Source organism: Telopea speciosissima, chromosome 10, assembly GCF_018873765.1.
Source record: "Telopea speciosissima isolate NSW1024214 ecotype Mountain lineage chromosome 10, Tspe_v1, whole genome shotgun sequence".
In the NCBI taxonomy this organism is placed as follows: Eukaryota; Viridiplantae; Streptophyta; class Magnoliopsida; order Proteales; family Proteaceae; genus Telopea; species Telopea speciosissima.
The window spans coordinates 47025391-47048479 of NC_057925.1; the positions used below are offsets into that span (position 1 = coordinate 47025391).

Here is a 23089-nt window from a genome sequence, read left to right on the forward strand (position 1 = left end):
TCCCTCTTCACTTTCTGCATCAAAGAAGAAACAAATGATATTCAAAAAATACAGATTAGGTTGTCTAGCAAGGCATATGTCTCTAATGAAATAAGTAGACAACAATTAAATTTCCAGGATTAATATGCATGAAGTCTATCACAAGCACCTCTTAAGCTTCTGCAAAATAACAAAAGAAATATAGACTATATGTCAGATATTATTATTTTAATTTTTCTTGATTTATTAAGCCTATAACATTCATAACTATCTTCATGCCATAAGTATTGGGTTTTTTTTTTATTTTTTTATTTTATAGGTATTGGGTCTTTATTTATTTTTACTCAATTATGTTAATTAAATTATATTTTCCTTTACTTGGTTCATAATTTAATTAGGTCTTGGGTTCTTTCTTTTTATTTTAAAGTATATGTTTCATTTCTAAGTTTATTTTACCTTAGGTAAAAAGGTGCTTAACTAGACTAGTTTCCTTAATTTTATTCAAAGTACAAATACCAATATGTATGTTCTTAATTTGGTCATCTTATGTTCTCAATTTCTCTTTTTAACTGCCTGCACTCATTGGTGTCGTGCCCAGTATCTTTGTGGAACCTGCAGTATTTGTTCGGGTTCCTATCCTTTGCGTCAGAATACATCGGGTCGGGCCATTTTAGTATATCGCGATTCCGAATTTGCATCAGGATCTCTGATCATCTTGTATTGAGTCGGGTACACTCCGGACTCTGTGCCCTTTCCCTCCGATCAGACCTAGGTCTCTTATCATCTTTCTGATCTTCCCGTCAGTCCTTCCGGTCCTCCCTGTCACTATTCCTTTCTTGTCTTGCCCCCCATAGGTCTCTCCCCGAGCTACAAGTACCTCGACCATATTAGTGTATTGGTTGCATCGCTCTCCATTAATTGGGGCATGGTGGTTACCTGATTTAGGACCAGAGACTTAACCAATTCTACGTTGCTCACCCCATTATGTAGGGTGTTGAACGCCATCATTTCATTGAGGTCTTCGACGTCCAATGACCCATTCATGAATCGGGTTAGGAAATCTCGGATCGGCTCTTCTTTCCGTTGTTTCAACGCGACCCCTACTTTACCCCCTAAAGCCATTTAAGTCCACACCGTTAATTTAAAGCCATTAGGTAATGGTCTTGGATCTAAAGTTTGGAATCGATTGTCTTATTGATTCGATTCTAGTCTTGACCCCTTAGGATTAGAACTGTAAAGGAACCGGGCTGATAGTTTAAAACCGGACCAATTGACAATTGATCCCAAGATTAAGAACTTTTTTTTTTTTTTTGGAGACAGGAGGGGTATCCGACTTTAGGCCGACTAAATCCCCCCTAGGCTTGTACATGACCCCCATCGGAATTCTTTCTTATTATAGGTCTTTTGCAAAATAATGGGTTTTTATATTTTAATTTCCTATTCCATAGGAGTCTTTTGGGCTTCCATTATTTATTTAATATTTTTTTTTCCAGTTTTTTCTTCCGATTAAAGTCCTTCTAGAATTTTGAGAGGGGAGAAGAGGCGGGAAGGGTGTTACCGCCTCTTACGCTCTCACGCATAAAAGGAGAAGGGATCCACCGTCTCGTCTCTCTCTGAACAAAAACCTAACCCATTGGTCCCTAACCATGGCAGAGGACTAGATGAAGAAGATAAACGAAGAAGAAGAAGAGAAGGCAATAATGGCAGCCAAGAAACTCCCTGAGGACCTCATAGTGGAAATACTTTCAAGGCTTCCGGTCAAATCTCTTCTAAGATTCAGGTGTGTATGCAAACCCTGGTGTGTTCTTATTACCGATCCTACTTTCGTCAAAATGCACATCAACCGATCCCTTGCAACCAATAGCAACCTCATCTTCATTCTCATAAAACCCTCTTTTAATCTCCAGTTTTTTAATTTAAATGATGGGGATGAACAACTAGAAGCAGCTGTAGAAATCGATCATCCGCCGCTTTACAATTCAGAATTTAAAGCCGAATTAGTGGGTTCATGCAACGGTTTACTCTGTATAACCTACTCTGTCCATATCATATTCCTTTGGAATCCTCTTACCAGAAGGCATCAGAAGCTACCCGATACGCCCATTACACCTATTGAGTTATTTGAGTTTCCAGTCAGATTTGATTATCACCCAAACATTGTTTATGGATTCGGTTACGATGCCACCACCGAAGATTTCAAGCTGGTAAGGATTGTGCAGTTCTACACTCGCTATCAGCACTCTGACCGTCACTACTCTGGCCATTCAGAGGTGAAGGTTTACTCACTTAGCACCAATTCATGGAGAAGGATCGTGGGGAATTTGGCCCCATTGCATCTCAGATGTACTTTGGGATCTGGGCAATTTGGAAATTTTGCTCTTCATTGGGTGGACCCGGATTCCAAGTTTATTGTTTACTTTGACCTTAAAGATGAGGAATTTCGAGAGTTGCCACTGCCTGATTATGAGGCAAATGAGTTTCCTTGGTATGTTAGGTTTCTTGGAGAACAACTTTGCTTGATCCGTAGCTTCTCCTGCAGTTCCCATGTTGAGTTTTGGATGATGAAGGATTACGGCGTGAGGGATTCTTGGGCAAAAGTGTTCTGCATCGAACATCCATGGCTGACTCAGCGTCCTGGGTGTCTCATACCTATATGTTATTTAAAGAATGGTGAAGTTTTACTCACAAGGGATGGATGTTATATAAACGATGGTGAATTTTTACTCACAAAGAATGGACAAGAAGCGCTAATCTCGTATGATCCCCGCAGAGGAAGGGTTAGTATTCTTGGGATTCATGGTGTTCCAGGGATTCATGGTGTTTCAAATACAAAAGGTGGGACTTTCATTAAGATCTGCTTTGGGAGTCTCGTTCCACTCAATACTAAAGATAAAACTGAACAGCCAAAAACGAAGAAAAGGCAGTGGAAGCAGCTATTCCTTTATTAGGTACACTTGTTTCTCCTTGTTTTTGATACTACTGAAGATGACAAGCAATTGAATGCCGAACTGAACTGTGAAATATAATATAACTCAGCCCATAGACATCAGAGATTCCTACATAATGCTTCAGTTGAAATGAACAAACTCTGCTTCATGATCCATTTTAGTAGGGGATACTACTCCTGGATTTGCTTAAATTTTAAATGTGCTCCATGCTGACCAGTTAGGCATTTTAGTATAAAATAGCCTAATGAATCATGCACAATTACAACGTAAAAATTTGATGCCTTTCAGTACCAATCCCAAGCTCTACTGGCACTTGGCATGGATACCCAGCAGCACAGTTGCCTCACATGATGTGAATTTCAAAACAGTTATAGCAGACTATCAGGAAATAGAATTTCTTTGGGACACTAAGCACCATCTTTTCTGCTACAAGTTGTAAAATGAATTTCCCCAAAATTTATCACACAAGTATTCTATTAATAAAGACAATTCATCAGTGAATCGAGGGGTGGAAAAAAAAAAAAAAAGCAAAACAAGAAAAACCACAACCATCATGTGAGAGGAGTTGGTTTTTTACCTACAAAACATACTAAGAAATCAATTAGAATCAAAGATTCCAAATGCAAAAAACACAAGCCAATCACAAGAGTATATGGTCCACAAAAGTCATTTTCTGTCATAGAATCCTAGTATAGAGAGGATCAGAAATGGACTGCTGTTTAGGTGTTCTTTTATTTTCTCAGTCCTCTAATTGCAACCCGATGCACTATCATGCAACCCTAAAACCAAAAATGAAGGGTGGAACTAGTGGCCTATTTATGATGGAAGCTCACCTGTAAGGGCTCCCATGTAGCCTATGGATATATCATGTGTGGAGGAAAAATCATGACAGCTTAACACTTATTCTTAGATATTGCAACACTGCTTCAGCTGTTTAGAGGATCTCTCTTAATCATATTCTCAAACATATGATAGATAAAACACAGTTCCTTTGCCCAGATGTTATTATCAGATTAATCAAAGAGAAAAAAGTGTACTCTATGTTGCTAGGTGGTATTAGAGAAGTGAGATTTTGGGAGAGGAAGATGTTTCTAATGGAAAAGTCAGTTAGAAATGCATAAATTTGTTTAAATAGAAGGGATCTAAATAAACGCATATATACTCAAAGGTGAAAGAATGGTCAGGGTAGATGTTAAAGGGGAGAAATTTAAAAATAAGCATAGCAACTTCAATCGAGCTATGAGCTGTAGGATGAACATTTGACAGTTATTTATGCCAATATACAGAGGCGTGGTTATCTGCAAGATTCTAAACCAATAACTAAAAACAATGAGACAGAAACAGGGGTAAGGCTGCGTAATTTGACCTTCCCCAGACCCTGCTAAATGCGGGAGCCTTGTGTACTGGGTACGGCCTAAAATGAAAAAGAGAGACACATTCAATAGGCAGGCACGGAGGAACACACGGAAAAGGATCTTATGCAGCCGTGGTGGGAGCTGCACCTGTGCAGCACCACTAAATGACAGCAAAAACAGGGGTAAGGTGGTCATTTCATAGGTGGGTCCCACCTGGGCCCCACATGTGAAATGACCACCTCCCCCTGTATTTGGGGTGCTTTTCGAACTGCACAGTGCAGCTCCCGCCACAGCTGCACAAGATCCAAGTCCGGAACACACACACCGCCCCCTCCCCCTGCGGAAAAAAAAATAAAAGAATCACATGTAGTGGTTCTACTCAAAAGGCCATAAAATATAGAGAGATTTATGGTGATGAATATTTTAGTTGTTTACTTGGTGTTTCTCCTTGCAGCTGCTGAAAAATGAGTTGTGCAGGATGCAAGAACAGTTGATGGTTGCTGGAAAATGAGTTACGCAGAGTGGAACTGTAGCCCCTTCTTCCATTCTTCCTTGGAATTTCTCATAAGAAATCTATACAAATCTCGACCTCAAGACCGGATTTGTTTTTCATGGCAGGAGTAGAAAATTTCGAGTATCTCAAGAAAATTTTTAAAAACAATCTCGAATTTTCCATAGGCCAAGAGCATAAATAAATGACAAGAAATATGGACAGACAAAAAAATCTTCTAGAATCTATGGTTTTTTTTTTTCTTTTTTATTCATTTCTTGCCAACCAAACACAACCTAAATAGGTTTACAAGAAAAGTAACAACCCGTTTGGTAATGCTTCTATTCTAGAACATGTGCTTTTTACCTTTATCATTTTTTTAATATTTCTGGACTCTAAAATGGTATTTAGTAAACTTGTTTTAAAAACTTTTTTAGAACAAAATAACAACATAATTCCATTTGGTAAAACCTGTTTTGAAACACATTTTATCAAATTAATGAGTTATTACAAAAATGTCATTACTTGACTAAACTAACTTAAAATGAAGAAAAAAATATCCACCATGATCATGTATGACTATCCAAAAAGGATCTTGGTGGATTCGAACCACCATCCCCTTAGAACATGCTTGAAACATGCGCATGTTCCAAGGGCTCTACCAATTTGAGCTAAAGACCCAACAAGTAGAGTTTGAAGTTTACAAGTAACCCAAGCCTAACCCAAATCTAATGAAACAGATTCAAATGAAATCCAAACTTCATTGAACTACAAACATAACATCAATGGGGTGCTAATGAAAAAGAAATCATTTACATATAGGACACTACAATGTGGTGTCAATTTCAAGAACAATATAAGCAAGAACAAAAAGTACTAATAAAAAATAAAGTTCATTTTGTCCATGGATCTCCAAACCAAAGTTCAATCTTCCCAAGTCCGTTAAACTCTCCCTACACACACTAACACACTCACACTCACCCACCCCTTGCTGCCCCTATACACACACACACACACATACGCACTCACCCACCCCTTCCTACCCCTACACACACTCACCCACCCCTTGTTGCCCCTACACACACTCAAAAATTATTTTCTGTAATAAGAGTGGCATTCTTAGTCTTATTTGAACATTTTTGAATCACTGAAAATACAAGACATAGCGTGTAATACAAAATGAGTCATACAATTGAATTATGGCTCTGAACCTGACTCCTGACCAATACATTCATGGTGTTCTCTTATCATTCAATTAACATGCCATGTGACAAAAAAAAAAAGTTGGAGACAAATGGCAGTTAAATGAAGGTGCCAAAGTTCAAAATACACCAATAAAGGTGCCATTTAGATACTCCTTTTAATAAATGGTTAGGTTTTGAGGGAGAGGAAGAAGAGATCGACTAAGAGACGACAACACTACTAAACATCATTCAATTTACATGGCACGAATCCAACCCACTAAAAGCGATATCTCACAACTCAACTTTCTTGGACTCCAATAAGACTCAAATGCCTTCTTCACTCTCTGCATCAAAGAAGAAATAGATGATATTCAAAAAATACAGATTGGGTTGTCTAGCAAGGCATATGTTTCTAATGAAATAAGTAGACAACAATTAAATTTTCAGGATTAATATGCATGAAGTCTATAACAAACACCTCTTAAGCTTCTGCAAAATAACAAAAGAAATATAGACTATATGTCAGATATTATTATTTTAATTCTTCTTGATTTATTAAGTCTATAACATTCATAACTATCTTCATGCCATAAGTATTGGGTCTATATTTATTTTTACTCAACTATGTTAATTAAATTATATTTTCGTTTACTTGGTTCATAATTTAATTAGGTCTTGGGTTCTCTCTTTTTTATTTTACAATATATGTTTCATTTTTAAATTTATTTTACCTTAGAAAAAAAGGTGCTTAACTGGACTAGTTTCCTTAATTTTATTCAAAGGACAAATACCAATATGTATGTTCTTAATTTGGTTATATTATGGCTTATATTACAAGATTAGTATTTCTATTCTGCCTATATGCTCATATGATCTTGCATCGATATCTTAAATCATTTTTTAGCTAAATTTTAGGTTCTTAATACACCACCAAATTTATCCTAAGTACTATACATTTATACTAAGGGTGTCAATGAGGAACCAGAACCGAATATTGAATCCAGATCCGAACCGAATAACCTGAACCAATCCAAACCAAATTTAATATGGTTAAGTCCTGAATCTAAAAATGTCTCTATAATTTAGTTTGGATCAGATCCGGAACTAACCACTAAACCGACGGTCTTAATCAAATCTGAACTGAATATCCACCTTAAAAGTTACAACTTAAAACCTTAATTTAGGTTTAGTTTTTTAATGGTTTGACTCGGATTCTTAAGTTGAGGCCTTAGTCCTTACTCATTACTCTTTACGACTTATTAAGTACCAATTAGATTAATATTAGTTTTTCAATTAAAGTATTTTATTAATATTTTAACCAAAGCTATCCTGAACCCCAAACATGTCTTGGCCAGAGAATAAGCAATTGTTTTGTCCCCTGAATCTTAGAACCGAATGTGAACTGAATGGCATAACCGAATTTAAACCGGACATAGTAATTGGATATAGTAACCAGAACTGAACCGAAATCGTACAAGTTAGGTACGAGTACTAAATTTTAAAACTGAAACGGGACTTGGTCCGGATCTAAATCACACTAATACTCCTTAGAACCGAACCGAATACCCAGTTCTAGACCGATTTACATCCTTAATTTATGCTCAAATACACCATTCTATTGTACATTCCGTTGCTTAGGTTAATTCCATTTTAATGTTTAATTAGTCGATTTTTTCCTTCCAATTTACTTGGTTCTTTGATTTAACCCAAAGCTTAAATTCCATCATATTGATCTAAGTAATTTTCTCCTTCTTTTTTTTTTGGTAAATAGTTTGTTTCCTATTCAGTAGGAGAGTTTTTGAAGAGATTCAGTTCCTCTGCAAGTACATGCAAGTGCACGTACATGTGAAAGACAACTAGTATTGTCATTTACAAGGTGAGGAGCAAGGTTGGTAATCTAGGTATTGGACTCGGGATCAGTCAAGGCTGATACCAATCCGAATCAAACAAAATTGTCCTAGATTAGCCAAAAATGACCAAATTCCAGGTAAAAATATGGATTTTAACCCCCTTCCCCCTTTTCTTGCGGATTTGAGGTTTTCAAATCTGTGAATCACGAATTGAAAGGCTCAGGATGAAGAACGAAGGAAAAAAAAATATGGGTTTTAAATACTTTGGAAAGTTATGCGTATTGGATCGGATCGTTCGATTCAAATGGGTTATCTAATCCAACTACTGATTCATAAAACCTGAATAGGATCGGTCTAATCTCGTGATCAACCTCGATCGATACCAATCTGATCCAACCGATCCAATCCAAGAATACGAACCATGGTGAGGAGGTTACCTGTTCCATTCTTGTCATTTACAAGAGGAGGAGAGGTATTTATGAAAATAAAAGGGGTTAGTAGAATAGATTAAAGGAATTCATAAGAGGGAAATTAGTAGAGTAGATTGAAGGAAGGATTTATTTTTATTTATTTATTTGATAGAAACGGAAGGATTTGAGGAACCGGTTAGGTGGAGTACTACTTTATCAGATAAAATATAAAAAAAAAGTAAGTAGAGTACCAGTTGAGTAAGCAACGGAAGGATTCCCTTATTTATTCAGTTTCACCGCCGCACAGTCTCAAGGTCTCACTCTTAAAGGGTAGAGAGGTCCACCGTACCCAACCTTAATCCCTAATTCGTCTTTGGTTTCTCTCTGAAGAAAAAACCCAACCTTAATACCTATTTCGTCTTTCGTTTCTGTCTGAAGAAAAAAAACCCAACCTTAATCCCTAGCCATAGCCATGGCAGAGTACAAGAAGAAGAAGATTAACGAAGAAGATGAGGTAATATTAATGCCAAACAAGGACCTCCCTGAGGAGCTCATAGCAGACACACTTTCAAGGCTTCCGGTCAAGTCACTTCTAAGATTCAGGTGTGTATCCAAACTCTGGTGTGCTCTAATTAACGATTCTGCTTTCGTCAAAATGCACCTCAACCGATCCCTTGCAACCAATAGCAACCTCAACCTCATTCTCGTAAATTCCTCCTTCAATCTCTGGATGATGCTTGGGAACAACAACTTGCAGTTTCAGCTGAGATTCCTCAGATTCAGGTTGAGGCAGTAGTGGCACCATTACGGAGATCCACCAGGGAGAGAAGGTCAGCTATATCACCTATCTATGAGGTCTATCTGGGAGAACATGACTATGACATTGGTTGTGTGGTCGATCCAGTTACTTATTCAGGCGTTGTTTCTAGTCCTCAGTCAGATTTGTGGATAGATGCGCTGAGAGATGAAATGCAATCAATAAAACATAATGATGTTTGGGAGCTTGTTGATTTACCTAAAGGTTGTAAGCCCATTGGTTGCAAATGGGTGTATAAAACCAAAAGAGATTCCAAAGGAAAAATGGAGAGGTTTAAAGCCAGACTGGTAGCCAAGGGATTCACTCAGAGAGAGGGAGTAGACTACAATGAAACCTTTTCTCTAGTCTCCTCGAAGGATTCTTTCAGGGTGATCATGACATTGGTAGCTCATTTTGATATGGAGCTGCATCAGATGGATGTTAAAACCGCTTTTCTCAATGGCAATCTTGATGAGGAAGTCTATATGGTTCAGCCTGAGGGTTTTGCAGTGGATGATTCAGATCATCTTGTGTGTAGACTCAAGAAGTCTATCTACGGTCTCAAACAAGCTTCTAAGCAGTGGTATCTGAAATTTGACAGTGTTGTGACTTCGTTTGGTTTTATGGAAAATAAAGTGGATCAGTGTATATATCACAAGGTCAGTGGGAGCAAATTCTGTTTTCTCATTCTGTATGTAGATGACATCCTGCTTGCAAGCAGTGACCTAGGGATGTTGCATAATACAAAGTAACTTTTATCTAGGGAATTTGACATGAAGGACCTTGGTGAGGCTTCTTTTGTTCTTGGGATTGAGATCCATAGGGATCGTTCTCGCCGTTTATTAAGTCTTTCTCAGAGGGCTTATGTTGATCGTGTTCTGGAGAGGTTCAGTATGCTGGATTGCAAACCTGGGAATGTTCCTATTCTCAAGGGTGACAAACTGAGTTCGACACAGTGCCCGAAAAATGAAGCTGAGAGGGATGAAATGAAGAAGGTGCCTTATGCTAGCGCACTTAGTAGTATCATGTATGCTCAGGTCTGTACCAGACCGGATATTGCTTTTGTGACAGGACTTCTTGGCAGGTATCAGTCAGATCCTGGTCTTAGCCACTGGGTTGCTACCAAGAAAGTATTGAGGTACTTGAAGGGGACAAGAGATTATATGCTGACTTACAGACACGTTCCGAACTCAAGCTAGTGAGGTATCTGAGACTCGACTTTCTGGGTGTGAGGATGACGAGAAATCCACATCAGGTTATGTTTTCTTGATGGCGGAGGGGCAGTATCATGGAAGAGTAAAAAACATACATTGGTGACCACTTCGACTATGCAGGCAGAGTTTGTAGCATGCTATGGGGCTGCTACTCAGGCTATTTGGCTCAGAAATCTCATAAAGGATTTGACTATTGTAGATTTTGTGGATAGACCCATCCGGATATCTTGTGATAATGCTCTTTGTGTTGGTTATAAACAACAATAAAGGACTTAGAGGGTCTAAACACATGGAGGTCAAGTATTTGACCATAAAGGAGAGAGTAAAGGAAGGTGACATTACAGTGGAGCATATTGGTACAGATGATATGGTTGCAGATCCCCTAACCAAAGGTCTTCGCCCTTGTGTTTTTGAAAGACATGTCATGAGCATGGGCCTAGTTGCATCATAGGATGTGGTTAGTTAGTGGGAGTTTGTTTTATTTTGCTTCATTGTAATTTAAAGTTTCTTTTCATCTGTATTTTTACCTTATGGTAAACCTTGGTTTATATATATATATCAGGTGTCATTGCATACAGTTTCTTTTAAACACATGAGTTATTTATTGACATGATGAATATATTTCTGATTTTAAAGTCTTAAGGAATGTGTTAACCTTAAGCAAGGCTGGGGCATTAAGTTGTTAGCCTAAAGGTATGTCTTGTAACACATAAAGTATAACTCGAGTTATTTCTGATGAGATATACAAATTCGTTAGAATCACAAATTTTATTTCTCTAGTGAACCTGTGCCACTTAAAGAAGAGAAATTTTGGACTGATAAATGGATAATACATAAGGAATCACTACGTGAGTATTATCTCGTTGCCACACTACCACATTGCATCCATGTTAGTAGAGTTGAGGGCTCTCGTGACCATGGAAGGCTCTATGTCGCTTGATCATAGATGCAGTTACCGCCATGATTCGGTGTCTAAAACTCTATGGGATAGGATTGACTTTCTAATATGACCTCTAGACCAATTTATTTTAAAAATTGTGCACATAAAGTTTTCTTAAAGAGTTGTTAGCCTGTGATTTGTTTTGGTCAAAACTGTTTTAAATCTTTTTTTAAATAAGGAATTTAATGTAAGTCCAAGTGGGAGAATGTTAGAATTTTAGTTCTAATAAAATTCCATATGGACATAATTAAATCCCTAAACCAGGCTAATTAGGGTTTTGGTCTAATAAAGTGGGGTCATTAAGTTATATTAGAAGTCTAATGTGGACTGACTTAGTGTGGGCTAGATAGATTCCTATTGGGACTGTGATGAGTCAGACTCTATAGGGATTACTATATAAGGAGAGTTAGGTCCCCCCCCCTACCCATAACAACTAATTATTCTCAATCACTATTGAGGAGTGCATTTTGGAAAGAGAGGGAGATATTCAGTGTTCATCATCCCTGCGCATACGGTATTCTCATCAGGCCAGTTACTTTGGGAATAGAGGGGAAGCACCTAGATCTTTGTTCTTTATTTTTCGCTGCAATCATCATCACTATGGATGCGAAAATAGGTTGGTGGTTCTATCCCTATTTTCTATTATTTATTTGATTGTGTTCTTGAACGCCCTATGGAGATCCTGGCTTTTGAAATTTTGTCCCTATTCGGATTGATTTATGCTAACATCCACCTCCGATGATTATAAGCTGGTAAGGATTGTGCGGTTCTTTGGTGATAATGACTACTCTTGTCTGACTAGCCATTCGGAGATGAAGGTCTACTCACTTAGAACCAATTCATGGAGAAGGATCGGGGACTTGCCAATCCATCTCAGATCCATTTACACTCATGGGAGTTTTGCAAATTCTGCTCTTCACTAGGTTGGCTTCAATTCCAAGTTTATCGTTTCCTTTGACCTTAAAGATGAGGAGTTTCGAGAGGTGCCACTGCCTGATTCTGCGGAAAATGGGTTTCCTTGGAATGCTGAGTTAGTTAAACGACAACTCTGGTTGCTCCATACCGCCAGTTTCCGACTTATTGAGTTTTGGATGATGAAGGATTCTTGGGTGAAAGTGTTCTCCATCGAACATCCATGGCTGATATGGGGTTCTGGGGACCTGTTACCTATATGTTATTTAAAGAATGGTGAATTTCTACTCATGAAGGATTCAAAAGAACTGATATGCATGTATGATCCTCGTAGAGGAATTGTTAGGTATCTTCAGATTCATGGTGTTCCAGATACAGCAGGTAGGACTTTGATAAAGACCTGCTTTGGGAGTCTCGTTCCACTCAATGCCAAAGATATATGGAACTGAAGAACCAGAAATGAATAAAGGCGCATTAAGCAGTGGAAGAAAAAGAACAGGTACCAGATTTATACTTCAAAAGATTCAAACTACTATTCCTATTCTTACAATTGTTTTCTCCTTGTTTGTGTATTTAAACCCTTTCCTGGAAAAATTATAGTTTCACCTCAAAAACTCCCATGGATGAGTTTTCCATTCTTTTAAATCTGAAGTTGTGATGCCATTATTCAAGTTTTAAGACACTTGCCTTCAAACTGAATGAAAAGTAGGGTGAACACATGAATTGGCCCTTACATGTTCAATGCAAATTGGGTGATGTAAAAGGAGGTATGCAATTTACCTGTCAATAGTAATTACTTGAAATCGTTCCATGCGAATCAAATTTAAGTTACTTGGATAAGAGTGAGGCATTGAGCCATGCTTTCTTCATACATTCTTTTCCATTTAATTAGGCCTCTGCAAGGGCTTATGGAAATGATGCTTCTTATTTCCCTTGTTAGATGACACATTATAGTGGAGAGGCTGCAATTATAAGAAGTGGTTGGTGACAATAGTAGACTTTGTATATCATTTTATGTTGGAATGGAGTTATGTTCTTCTGGGGAGAGACAGGAAGGCATACTGCTTATGGAGTGACCGAATATTTCACCTCAAGTAGAGTGGACTGGAGAAAGGGAATTTGTGAAGCCAAATCTAAAGTAGTTTGGAGTAGGCTCTTAATTATTTGAGTTTTGTATGTGTTGTCCAAAATTCCTTTGTAAGGGAAGCTTATAGTCACTATTTTTGGGATTGCTTGTTTCAACAAACTCTGTTCTTAAACTGAAATGACATTAAAACTCCTATGTGCTTCTTGGTGTTTCACTCAGAAGTGGTTGTTGGTACTTATTAGACATCTATATGAGAATGTGCAAGTGAATTTGCATGGAATAATTGCTCTTAAGATATTCCAGGCTGAACAATTCAGGTAAACCTCTGTCTTTATAGTTATCTTGTGAAGCTTCATCGCTGTAATGTAGGGTTTCCTATTAGGACGATAAGGATAAGTGGTTAAAGTGACCAAGTGAGAAAGCTTCTGATGAGGGAATGTGTTCTTGTGTCTAGTCCTGGCACATTGATGCTTTTGGAGTGGTCTTTGCATTGTGGTTGTTGAATCTTTGTTCTTTGGGAAGCGGTACTTTTGTGTAATTGAGATATCCCGTTGTGGATCCGACTATTTGATCAATAATTAGTAGATTTGGATGGAAACTAATGTGCAAAAGCTGTGGGGTGGTGCTTAGATACACCACGAGGGAATGAGGTGGGGTCGAAATTTTATGGACAGGTAGATCCCATGTTCCCTTGTTCACATGTTAAGTTTCAAGTCAATTAGAGTTGATCACATGGCAAAACAAGGTTCTTAAAAATCAGGGTTATTAAGGCAGTGCATAAAAGTACAAGGTGGTGTATGAACATTCACAATTTTTAGTTTGAAGTTAAAATTTGAAATGTGGTCCTCATAAAATTTTTTTGTTTGAAATGTGGTCAGTTCTGACCATTGTTTAGATATCCAACCATCAGAATTGTCATATGAGTCTTCTATGTGAAGAACATAAGTAGCCACACACTTAACTGTGTCCATGAATTGTTTACCTCAATATATATATATATATAGCAAATGGTAAAATAAGGCTTTCAAAACCCAAGGCTATGAGAGGTCGATTGTAGGTTGCATACCAATTCATAGATTTAAAATCCCCTCCCCCTCAAAAAAAATTTATTCATGGTTGGTTGAAAATGCATGGATGCATGGACATACAAGGGAGGGTATTTGATTGAAATTAAGTTTAAATCTGACATGTGATCAAGTCAGACTACATCATATTGCTATGTAATAGAAATAATAGGTTGACCAAATAATCTTCCCTTTTTTGGTGTTTGTAATTACACAGTGATACTCTCTCTCCTTTATTTTGCTATAAAACATGGTATTGGTCTTGACCAATACCCATACAAATACCAACACGGATCTATCATATCAGACCGTATCAAGCCGATTCGATCTCAAAAACGCATTTTGAGTGTTCCATCAATACTGTATCGGTTTAAACCCCCCCCCCCCCAAAAAAAAAATATATTGTATCGATTTGGTATCGGTATCAAATGTGGCTAGATCCAATACATATCGAGGATATGTTTGACACCAAAGGCAAGCATGACAAGTTTGTACTTGCTTAAAGAAGACCGAGGGATTCTCAAGGCAAGTCAAAATGCAACTATGCAAAATTGTGAATTCTTGCAAGTATGGTCCATGTTCTTGCAATGGCTTGCTTTGTTTCTCCATACACAGTAATTGCCTGCTTCCATCTAGACAAGGTGGTGGGGAGCTTGTCTTCATATGTAATCCTCTCAAAGGAGACATATTAATTCTACCACCATTAACTAGAATATCTCTAGTGCCTTTGGACAGAAATCTGGATTAGGTTATAATCCTTCAACCCAAGAATACAAAGTTGTAAGAATTTTCTATCATGTCTTTAATGGTATCAATCAATGACCAATACACACCTCCTTATGCAATCACTAGAAAACCTTTTTTTACAGAGTGTTCCTTGCACTGGAAGATCAATTATGAACTACTTCCTATGAAAACAGAGCACACATGATCTTGTCATTCAACATTGCAAGAGAGTAATTAGTGTACTGCCCCCATCGGGATTCTTTCTTAATATAGGTGAGGCTTTTGAATAATGGATTTTTTATTTCAATTTTCTCTTCCAATAACGAACGACTTCCGATAAGTTAGGGATTGGATAACGAGAAGAGAGGGGGAGAAGAGGCGGGAAGAGTTTCAGCGCCTCTCACGCATAAGGAGAAGGGATTTTTCACTTTCGTCTTTTGTTTCTCTCTGAAGAAAAACCCAACCCTTTGGTCCCTAGCCATGGTAGAGGACAACAAGAAGAGAAGGCAATGGTAACCAAGAACCTCCCTGAGGACCTCGTAGCGGACATACTTTCAAGGCCTCTTGTCAAGTCTCTTCTGAGATTCAGGTGTGTATCCAAACCTGAATTATGGACAGGTAGATCCCATGTTCCCTTGTTCACATGTTAAGTTTCAAGTCAATTAGAATTGATCACATGGCAAAACAAGGTTCTTAAAAATCAGGATTATTAAGACATGCACAAAAGTACAACGTGGTGTATGAACATTCACAATTTTTAGTTTGAAGTTAAAATTTGAAATGTGGTCCTCATAAAAAAAAAATTTTGAAATGTGGTTAGTTCTGACCATTATTTAGATATCCAACTATCAGAATTGTCATATGAGTCTTCTTTGTGAAGAACATAAGTAGCCACACAACTTGGTCAAGGTGAGTCACTATGAATTAGTAAAAAATAAAAAACAGAAAAATATGGTAAAAAATCAGATAAAATAATGAATCACATATCAACGCATTTTGAGCTTACATCATTGAACAAGTGAAGGGAGTTAAAGAGTTGAGGGTTTCTTACTATTTTATTAAACTCAAATTCTAGGTGAACCGTATTTATGTTTTTTAGAAAATGACCAAACTCGTTGAATTTGTCATGACTCACGTAAAAATATTGAGTCTTATACTCGTCTTTGAATCAGACAATTTATGACCCAGTTTTGTCATTTTTTACCCTGCCTAGTCTTCACTGATCTTGACCAGGTTTTCCAAGATTTTGACTCAATTCGGGCTACTCGCCCCAGTCAAAATCTGGTTTTCCAATATGTCATTATTAAGACCCTAAAAGACAAAACCAATACTCGAAAAATAAAAAAATCGGTTACTAACCCCAATGGGTTGCTCACTTGGCAAATACCAACGCCTCAAAAGCAAGAGGTCATAAGATCAACTTTCCTTGGGGCCTCCCTCCCCAATAAAATATATATTAGGGGTGCATATTTGGCCCTGTCGGCCCAAACCCCCCTGGTTTGCGTTGAACCTGAACAGGGTTTGGGCTGAGATATTTGGCCCTAAGGGCAAGTTAGGGCTAGGAATTTCTGGTCCTGAGTTAGGGTCGAGTCGGGCCGAGGTTGAGGCCTCGGGCTAAGCCTGGCCTGGCCTGGGCCAGCCCAACCTTATTTTAAATTATACTATAAAATATATATTGATATAATATACATATTATAAACTTTAAATGTCACCCACATTTTGTTATATAATTTATGATATATGAAGATAATAAGTGATATAATACATTTTATTACAGTTTTATTTTACGTAAAATTGATAACTTCCTCCCCGGCCCATTCCAACCCATGTATTTCCTTCTCCCATGATCAGGTCCGACCCTGAGGGCAGGTCAAGGTTGGATTTTTCTGACCCTAAGTCAAGGTTGGGTCGAGCTTGGGCCTAGCTAAAGGGACATAGGGTTGGGCTAGGGTTCTATAAAACCCGGCCCATCCCGACCTTGTTGCTGCCCTAACTGTAACTACACAATTCAAATACAATAACTACATATTTTAAATAAAAATTAAGGAAATTTACGTCTACCACCCCCTGTGTTTTCAAAAATTACATCTACACCCTTGAAATTTGAAAAATTACATCCATACCCCTAAGTGTTAACTTTGTTAGTTTTATTTTGAAAAGATAATTTTGCCCTTTCTTATTTGTTATTAATAAACTCACCCCACCCCACCCTTGTTACTAGGGGTGTCAATACCTAACCCGAACCGATGAAACCGGCCCGAACCAGCCCGAACGAGCCCGGACCACACCGGACCGAACTCTTAATGGTTCGGGTTCGGTTTGTGGATCCAGAGAGGCAAACGGTTTGGTTTGGTTTGGGCTAGCCCGACGGTGCACCGGTAGCCCGAACCATTAGGCCCGAACCCAAACCGAACCGACCTAACCCGATAAATAAGTAAATCAATAAATGCCTAATGCCCCATTGCCCCCTAAATGTGTTGTGATAGTTTCTCACTTTATCTCATATCCTTTGTTAGTGATTACCCAACCAATTGTATCCATAGGCCATAGGACATAGGATACAAAGATGCATTGTATTTGAAATATTTTATGTACTTAAAAGAGAAAGAGAAGAAAAATTAGCACTAACCGGACCTTACTAGTTATATAAAACCGGTACCAAACCGAATCCAAACCGATATCAACCCGTTATCATAAACCGAAACCGACACAAAACCAAACCGCAATCGAAACCGAACATTTCTTAATGGTTTGGTTTCGGTTTCTATAAAAGTCACACCGAAACCAAAAAGCCCGAACCGAAACCGACCCGAACCGGCCCATTGACACCCCTACTGTTACCGTTGCATACCCTGTTACCTAGAGCTAGGGGTGTCAAACGGTCGGTTTGGTCAATTTCGGTCGGGCTGAATCGGTTTCGGTCTCAGAATTAGTGAAACCAACACCAAATCATTAAGAAACTTTGGTTTGTGGTCGGTTTCAGTTTCGATCTAGTGCAGTTTCGATTTATTTCAATATCGGTTTGGATCGTTTTGTTTTCGGGTTTGAACCACAATGAAATCTTACATTCATAATTTGTAGTAAGGAAAGATTCGATAAAAACACTTTAATTCACCTTCCCCACGTCAAAACAAGTAAACAACCATATATAAATAAGATATGTTCATATTGTAATCCGAACAAAAAAGAATAAATTGTAAAGGAAAGAATGGAAGATAAATAATATTTAAATCAATGGATAAATAGAGTTTGTAGCTAAATCATTGTTACAATTCATATAATTATTCATCATTAATTGTAAGGGGAAGATAATTAATATTTTTTTTTGGTAATAAAGATAATTAATATTGAAATCAATGAATAGTTATTGAGAAGATAACTAATATTGAAATCACAAAATGAACCCTACTATCAAAATATTTATTTGACAATCAACTAATGTTGTATAGTAAACAAAGAGATCTTTCACCCAAAAAAAAAAAAACAAGGAGATCAATGGAAGAAGTATTGTTACAAATCAATTTCCCCATTTTCATAACCTCATAATCATTGATTTGTAATAATTTCCCTTACAACAAAAAATTTGCTCACAAATATTGAGATCAATTGATAATGATTTTTTTTTTTTTTCGATCTATCCTACTCAAGGGCCCACAGGCCAACTACAAACTAAGGGGGGAAGACAAAGACAAGCCAACACTACCGGGAGGAGAGAGGGGTGCCTTTTTAGCACAATATGCAATCCAGGAGAGTTGATGCCTTGACCTCCTAGGGGGCATGCACTCAACTGGCAATACCTCTAACCAGCCGAGTTAGCGGTTGTTTGCATGGATAATCAATTCACCTATTCATAACCTTATACTCAATATTTTTTTATCGGTTTGATTCGGTTCCGTTTTCGATTTGTTATCGGTTGGTCCGGTGCGATCTAGTTTTTAACCGGTCTGGTCATACCCCAGTCCAAAACCAATCCAATAAGGTTTGGTTCAGGTCTTTTCGGTCGGCTAGGTTTTGACACCCTTACCTATAGCGACAAGGGTTTGGGAACCGATGACCTTCCATTTTGCGACCACCTGCTACTCCGGCAGAAGTTGCAGTCATCTTCGACGGAAGTGCTATGCTTGATTTCTAAGTTCTTAAATCTTTCGATTTCAGCTGTGTTGAGCTGAGTGAGTACCAACGTTTTATGGTCAGAATTGATAGTTGGTAAACTGGTCGTCACAAGGTTGCAGTGAACAGAGCTCCAATTAAGTTATACGATCTTGACTTGCAACAAGTAAGGGTGTCAAACGGTTCGGTTCCATGACTTGAGGATGTGACGCGAAACCTAACCGAAAATCGAGTCGGTTTTGGGACCACCTGCTCGGTTCGGTTCAATTACGGTTCTAATTCAGTTTCCAAATACGGTTCCAATTTGGGTCTAATTCGATTTTGGGTTACGGTTCAAATTCGATTGCACATTTGAAGAGTTGAAAAGGGAAACTGAGAAAGGGAAATAGAGAAAACCTTGAAGGTGGAATATGAAAAGTCATTAGGTTAGATGGTTACCAAAAAATACAAAGAAAATTTATAGAGTTTTTTATTTTTCCCTATGAAAAGTGGCATATAAATTTCATTCCGTTAGATTGTTACCAAAAAACATGAAAACATAAGAAAGTGAAATATTTAAAATCATTTGGTTAGAAATGGTTACCAAAAAATTTAAAAAATATATGGCTTTGGATTAAGTGGTTTATACGGTTCAGTTTCGGTTCAAACCGACGAGTCTTGGCATGAAATTGAAACCAAATCGAACCGAATTAGAATACCATATACCATAACTGAAACCCGGTTTGACTCTATTCGATTAATTCAGCTCGGTTTTGGGTTCGGTTTTCGATTTCGGTTTGGTTTTGATACCCTTAGTAACAAGATTAGAAATCATATTTTTCTCATTACCTGTTGTTGAAATCAATGTCTTTCTACCTAAAATCCTAGAAACTTTCTGTATACCATCCCCGTAGGAAAACCCAATGAACCAACACTTAAGTTTTAGACAGCTTTATCACAAGAAGAGTTCCTAATAAAGTCATAATTCTGAGACATGTATCAAGAAAACTAAACATTCACTAGAATTTGTTTGATGATATAGACACATGTCTGAACAACACAATATAGATGTTTTTAGATTAATATATTTTATTTAATATTTTCAGAATATGTTTGTTATACACCTAGATTAATTTGAAAAATCATCAGTAGGTACTCTAGAGCTTTAATTAGTTCACAAAAATCTATTGTTCCCCAAGATTCCAATTCATATGTCTCTAGCCATACAATTTAGTGCTGAATGAGGAAAGTCGAGTCAAATAAGAAAAGAAAACTCAATAAAGAAAGGCCTTACGAAAAATAAAAAACTTAATAAGAAAGAAGCCGTCTTTTGTCAGGCAGGATTGGGAGAGTCTCTTGAATAATGGGCTTTTTAAGAGTAAAGTAAGGGAAGTTGTTAGGGAATTAGAATTCCAAGTTTCACCGCCTCTCACGCTCTCTTTAAAGCACTCACGCATAAAGAGAAAAAGGGATCCACTGAGGACCTTACAGCGGAAAAACCCAACCCTTTGGTCCCTAGCCATGGCAGAGGACAAGAAGAAGATGATATACAGAGAAGAAGAAGAGAAGGCAATAATGGCAACCAAGAACCTCCCCGAGGACCTTATAGCGGAAATACTTTCAAGATTTCCGGTCAAGTCTCTTCTAAGATTCAGGTGTGTATCCAAATCCTGGTGTGCTCTTATTACCGATCCTGTTTTCGTTAAAATGCACCTCCACCGATCCCTTTTAACCAATAGCAATCTCAACCTCATTCTCATAAAACCTGCCTTCGATCTCTACTCTGTTGACTTAGATGCTTGGGAACAACAACAGGCAGCCGTAAAACTTCATCATCTGCTTAATTCTCCAAACTATGGAGCCAACATAGTGGGTTCATGCAATGGTATACTCTGTATAACCTATTCTCACGATGATATATTCCTCTGGAATCCTTCTACCAGAAAGCATCAGAAACTTCCCATTACACCTATTGAGTTTCCCTTTGACCATCGCCGTCGCATTTTTTACGGATTCGGTTATGACCCAACCTCCAATGATTATAAACTGGTAAGGATTGTGCAGTTCAATGGTGATGACAATTCTTACCAATCGAATGTTAAGCACCAATTCATGGAGAAGGATCAGAGGAGACTTGCCATTCCATCTCAGATACATTTTGGGATCAGGACATTTTTGCGAATTCTTCTCTTCACTGGGTTAGCACCAATATTAATTGCAAGTTTATCGTTTCCTTTGATCTTAAAGATGAGGAGTTTCGAAAGGTGTCACCGCCTGATTTTGCGAAAAATAAGTTTCATTGGGATGTTTGGTTTCATGGAGGACAATTCTGTTTGCTCCATACCTTTAACAGCAATTTTAATATTGAGTGTAGCTTCTGTAGGTTCTGTGTTGAATTTTGGATGAAAGTGTTCTACATCAAACATCCATGGCTGACACAGGATTCTGAGTACCTCTTTACCTATGTGTTCATTAAAGAATGCTGAAGTTATACTCACGAATGATGGAGATGAAGAAGCGTTGTTCTTGCATGATCCCCTTAAAGGAGGAAGGGTTAGGATTCTTGATACAAGTGGTTGCAGGACTTTCATAAAGACTTGCTTTGGGAATCTCGTTCCACCCAATGCCAAAGATTGAACCGAACAACAACCAGAAACGGATTGAAGAAAGAAGATTGGTAATCTCTTCCAAATGTTCATCGTTACTCATCTGTACAGCAAGTACTGCCTCAGGTTCCTTCTTCGAGACGACTATCAGCAATTTCTTTTCAATCCAAAGTCGAAATTAATGGAGATTGATCCTAATAACGATTCTGAATTTTTAAACCTTGGCTTTGAGCTTATTAATGTCTTTCGTGCATTGATCTCTTGGGGAAAATTTATTATAGTGGGATAGCTAGACACTCTTGATTCACATATGATAACCACAATCATACTTAGTTATAAAAAACTAGCCCGAACCATGTGGTTTGATTACGAAGCGAATTGGGAACAATGATTTCAGGTGCAGGAAACATCTATTATTTTTTGAACGTTCGGAGGAATAAGAATTTTCCCCACTAAATAATATTGTATATATCAATCATAAAATAGGGAGAAAGAAGGTTGCTTGGTTACGTGGGTAATGTATATTTCATGCAATAAACCTCTTAAACCTTGGATTAGAATCATATAATAATGACTACTGATTTCATTTATGTAATAAAAATTACTTTATATAATTAAATAAGATTTTTATTATTTAATTCTTATTGATGTTGCAGGTTACTGATTTGCCCATTTAAGGTTTTCTAAAAAAAAAAAAATCTTAACATGTAAGTCAAGATTCTCTATCATACTTTTCTTGCTTCTTTTGAGGATTTTTTGCAAAATTCTTTCTCATATTGAATACACTCCTCATGTATATCTACTTCAATACTTTAATTACACAATTCAAATACAATAACTACATAATTTAAATAAATAATAACTACTACTTATCCACTCTTTTTCTTGCACGTAACATTCTCCCCTCTTTTTCCTTACCAAAAAAATACATTCTCCCGTCCTTGAAATTGTCCTTGTCCTCAAGGACCAATTGTAGGACGAAAAAGTGCACAAATAAAAATTTAAATCATTTCCACCCAAATCCCAAATCTTAGTAGAGTTATTTTCGAAGACGATCCAACACAATTTGCGGTTATGGATGGAGAGCCTCTCTTCGTCTTGCATGGTTGGAAGGTCACCTTGTTTTTGCCGTTAAACAAATGAGGATATTCCCGTATAGATTCGGGACGGTCGAATTCCTTCGCAGTGCCTGGCTATAATTCCATTTGATACATGCAAGATAATCTAAAAAAAATAAAATAAGAAAAGAGAGAAAGAGAGAAATATAATAGGGGATAAGGATTTTGGGGCTTTACGAACGAGACCGTCAGATGTCCTGTCACAATTGGGAGGTCGCCAATCCTCTTCTCAAGATAAATTTAAGCGATAATTTAGGGAATTCAATCGCATTTATCCTACACCTCTAACTCTTCTCTTAACTCCTACAACTTCTCCTCATG

The 23089-nt window shown here is 37.6% G+C and overlaps 1 protein-coding gene across 1 annotated transcript; it reads left to right on the plus strand.

The window, feature by feature from the left end:
* The first annotated feature begins 1649 nt into the window (after positions 1-1649).
* On the plus strand, positions 1650-21681 carry LOC122643654 (F-box protein CPR1-like). Its single transcript, XM_043837258.1, has 3 exons — positions 1650-2291; positions 21172-21423; positions 21523-21681. The coding sequence occupies exons 1-3, from the start codon at positions 1680-1682 to the stop codon at positions 21679-21681; spliced, it is 1023 nt and encodes a 340-aa protein (XP_043693193.1). The 5' UTR covers positions 1650-1679.
* Positions 21682-23089: the final 1408 nt, after the last annotated feature.

Bases quoted from the DNA above. Each gene is read 5' to 3' on its own strand.
- LOC122643654 (XM_043837258.1), top strand. From the start codon at position 1,680: ATGGCAGCCAAGAAACTCCCTGAGGACCTCATAGTGGAAATACTTTCA. The intron at 2,292-21,171 runs GTGGGGAATTTG...GAGAAGGATCAG, and splicing joins CCAATTCATGGAGAAGGATC to AGGAGACTTGCCATTCCATC. The intron at 21,424-21,522 runs GTAGGTTCTGTG...TGTTCATTAAAG, and splicing joins TAATATTGAGTGTAGCTTCT to AATGCTGAAGTTATACTCAC.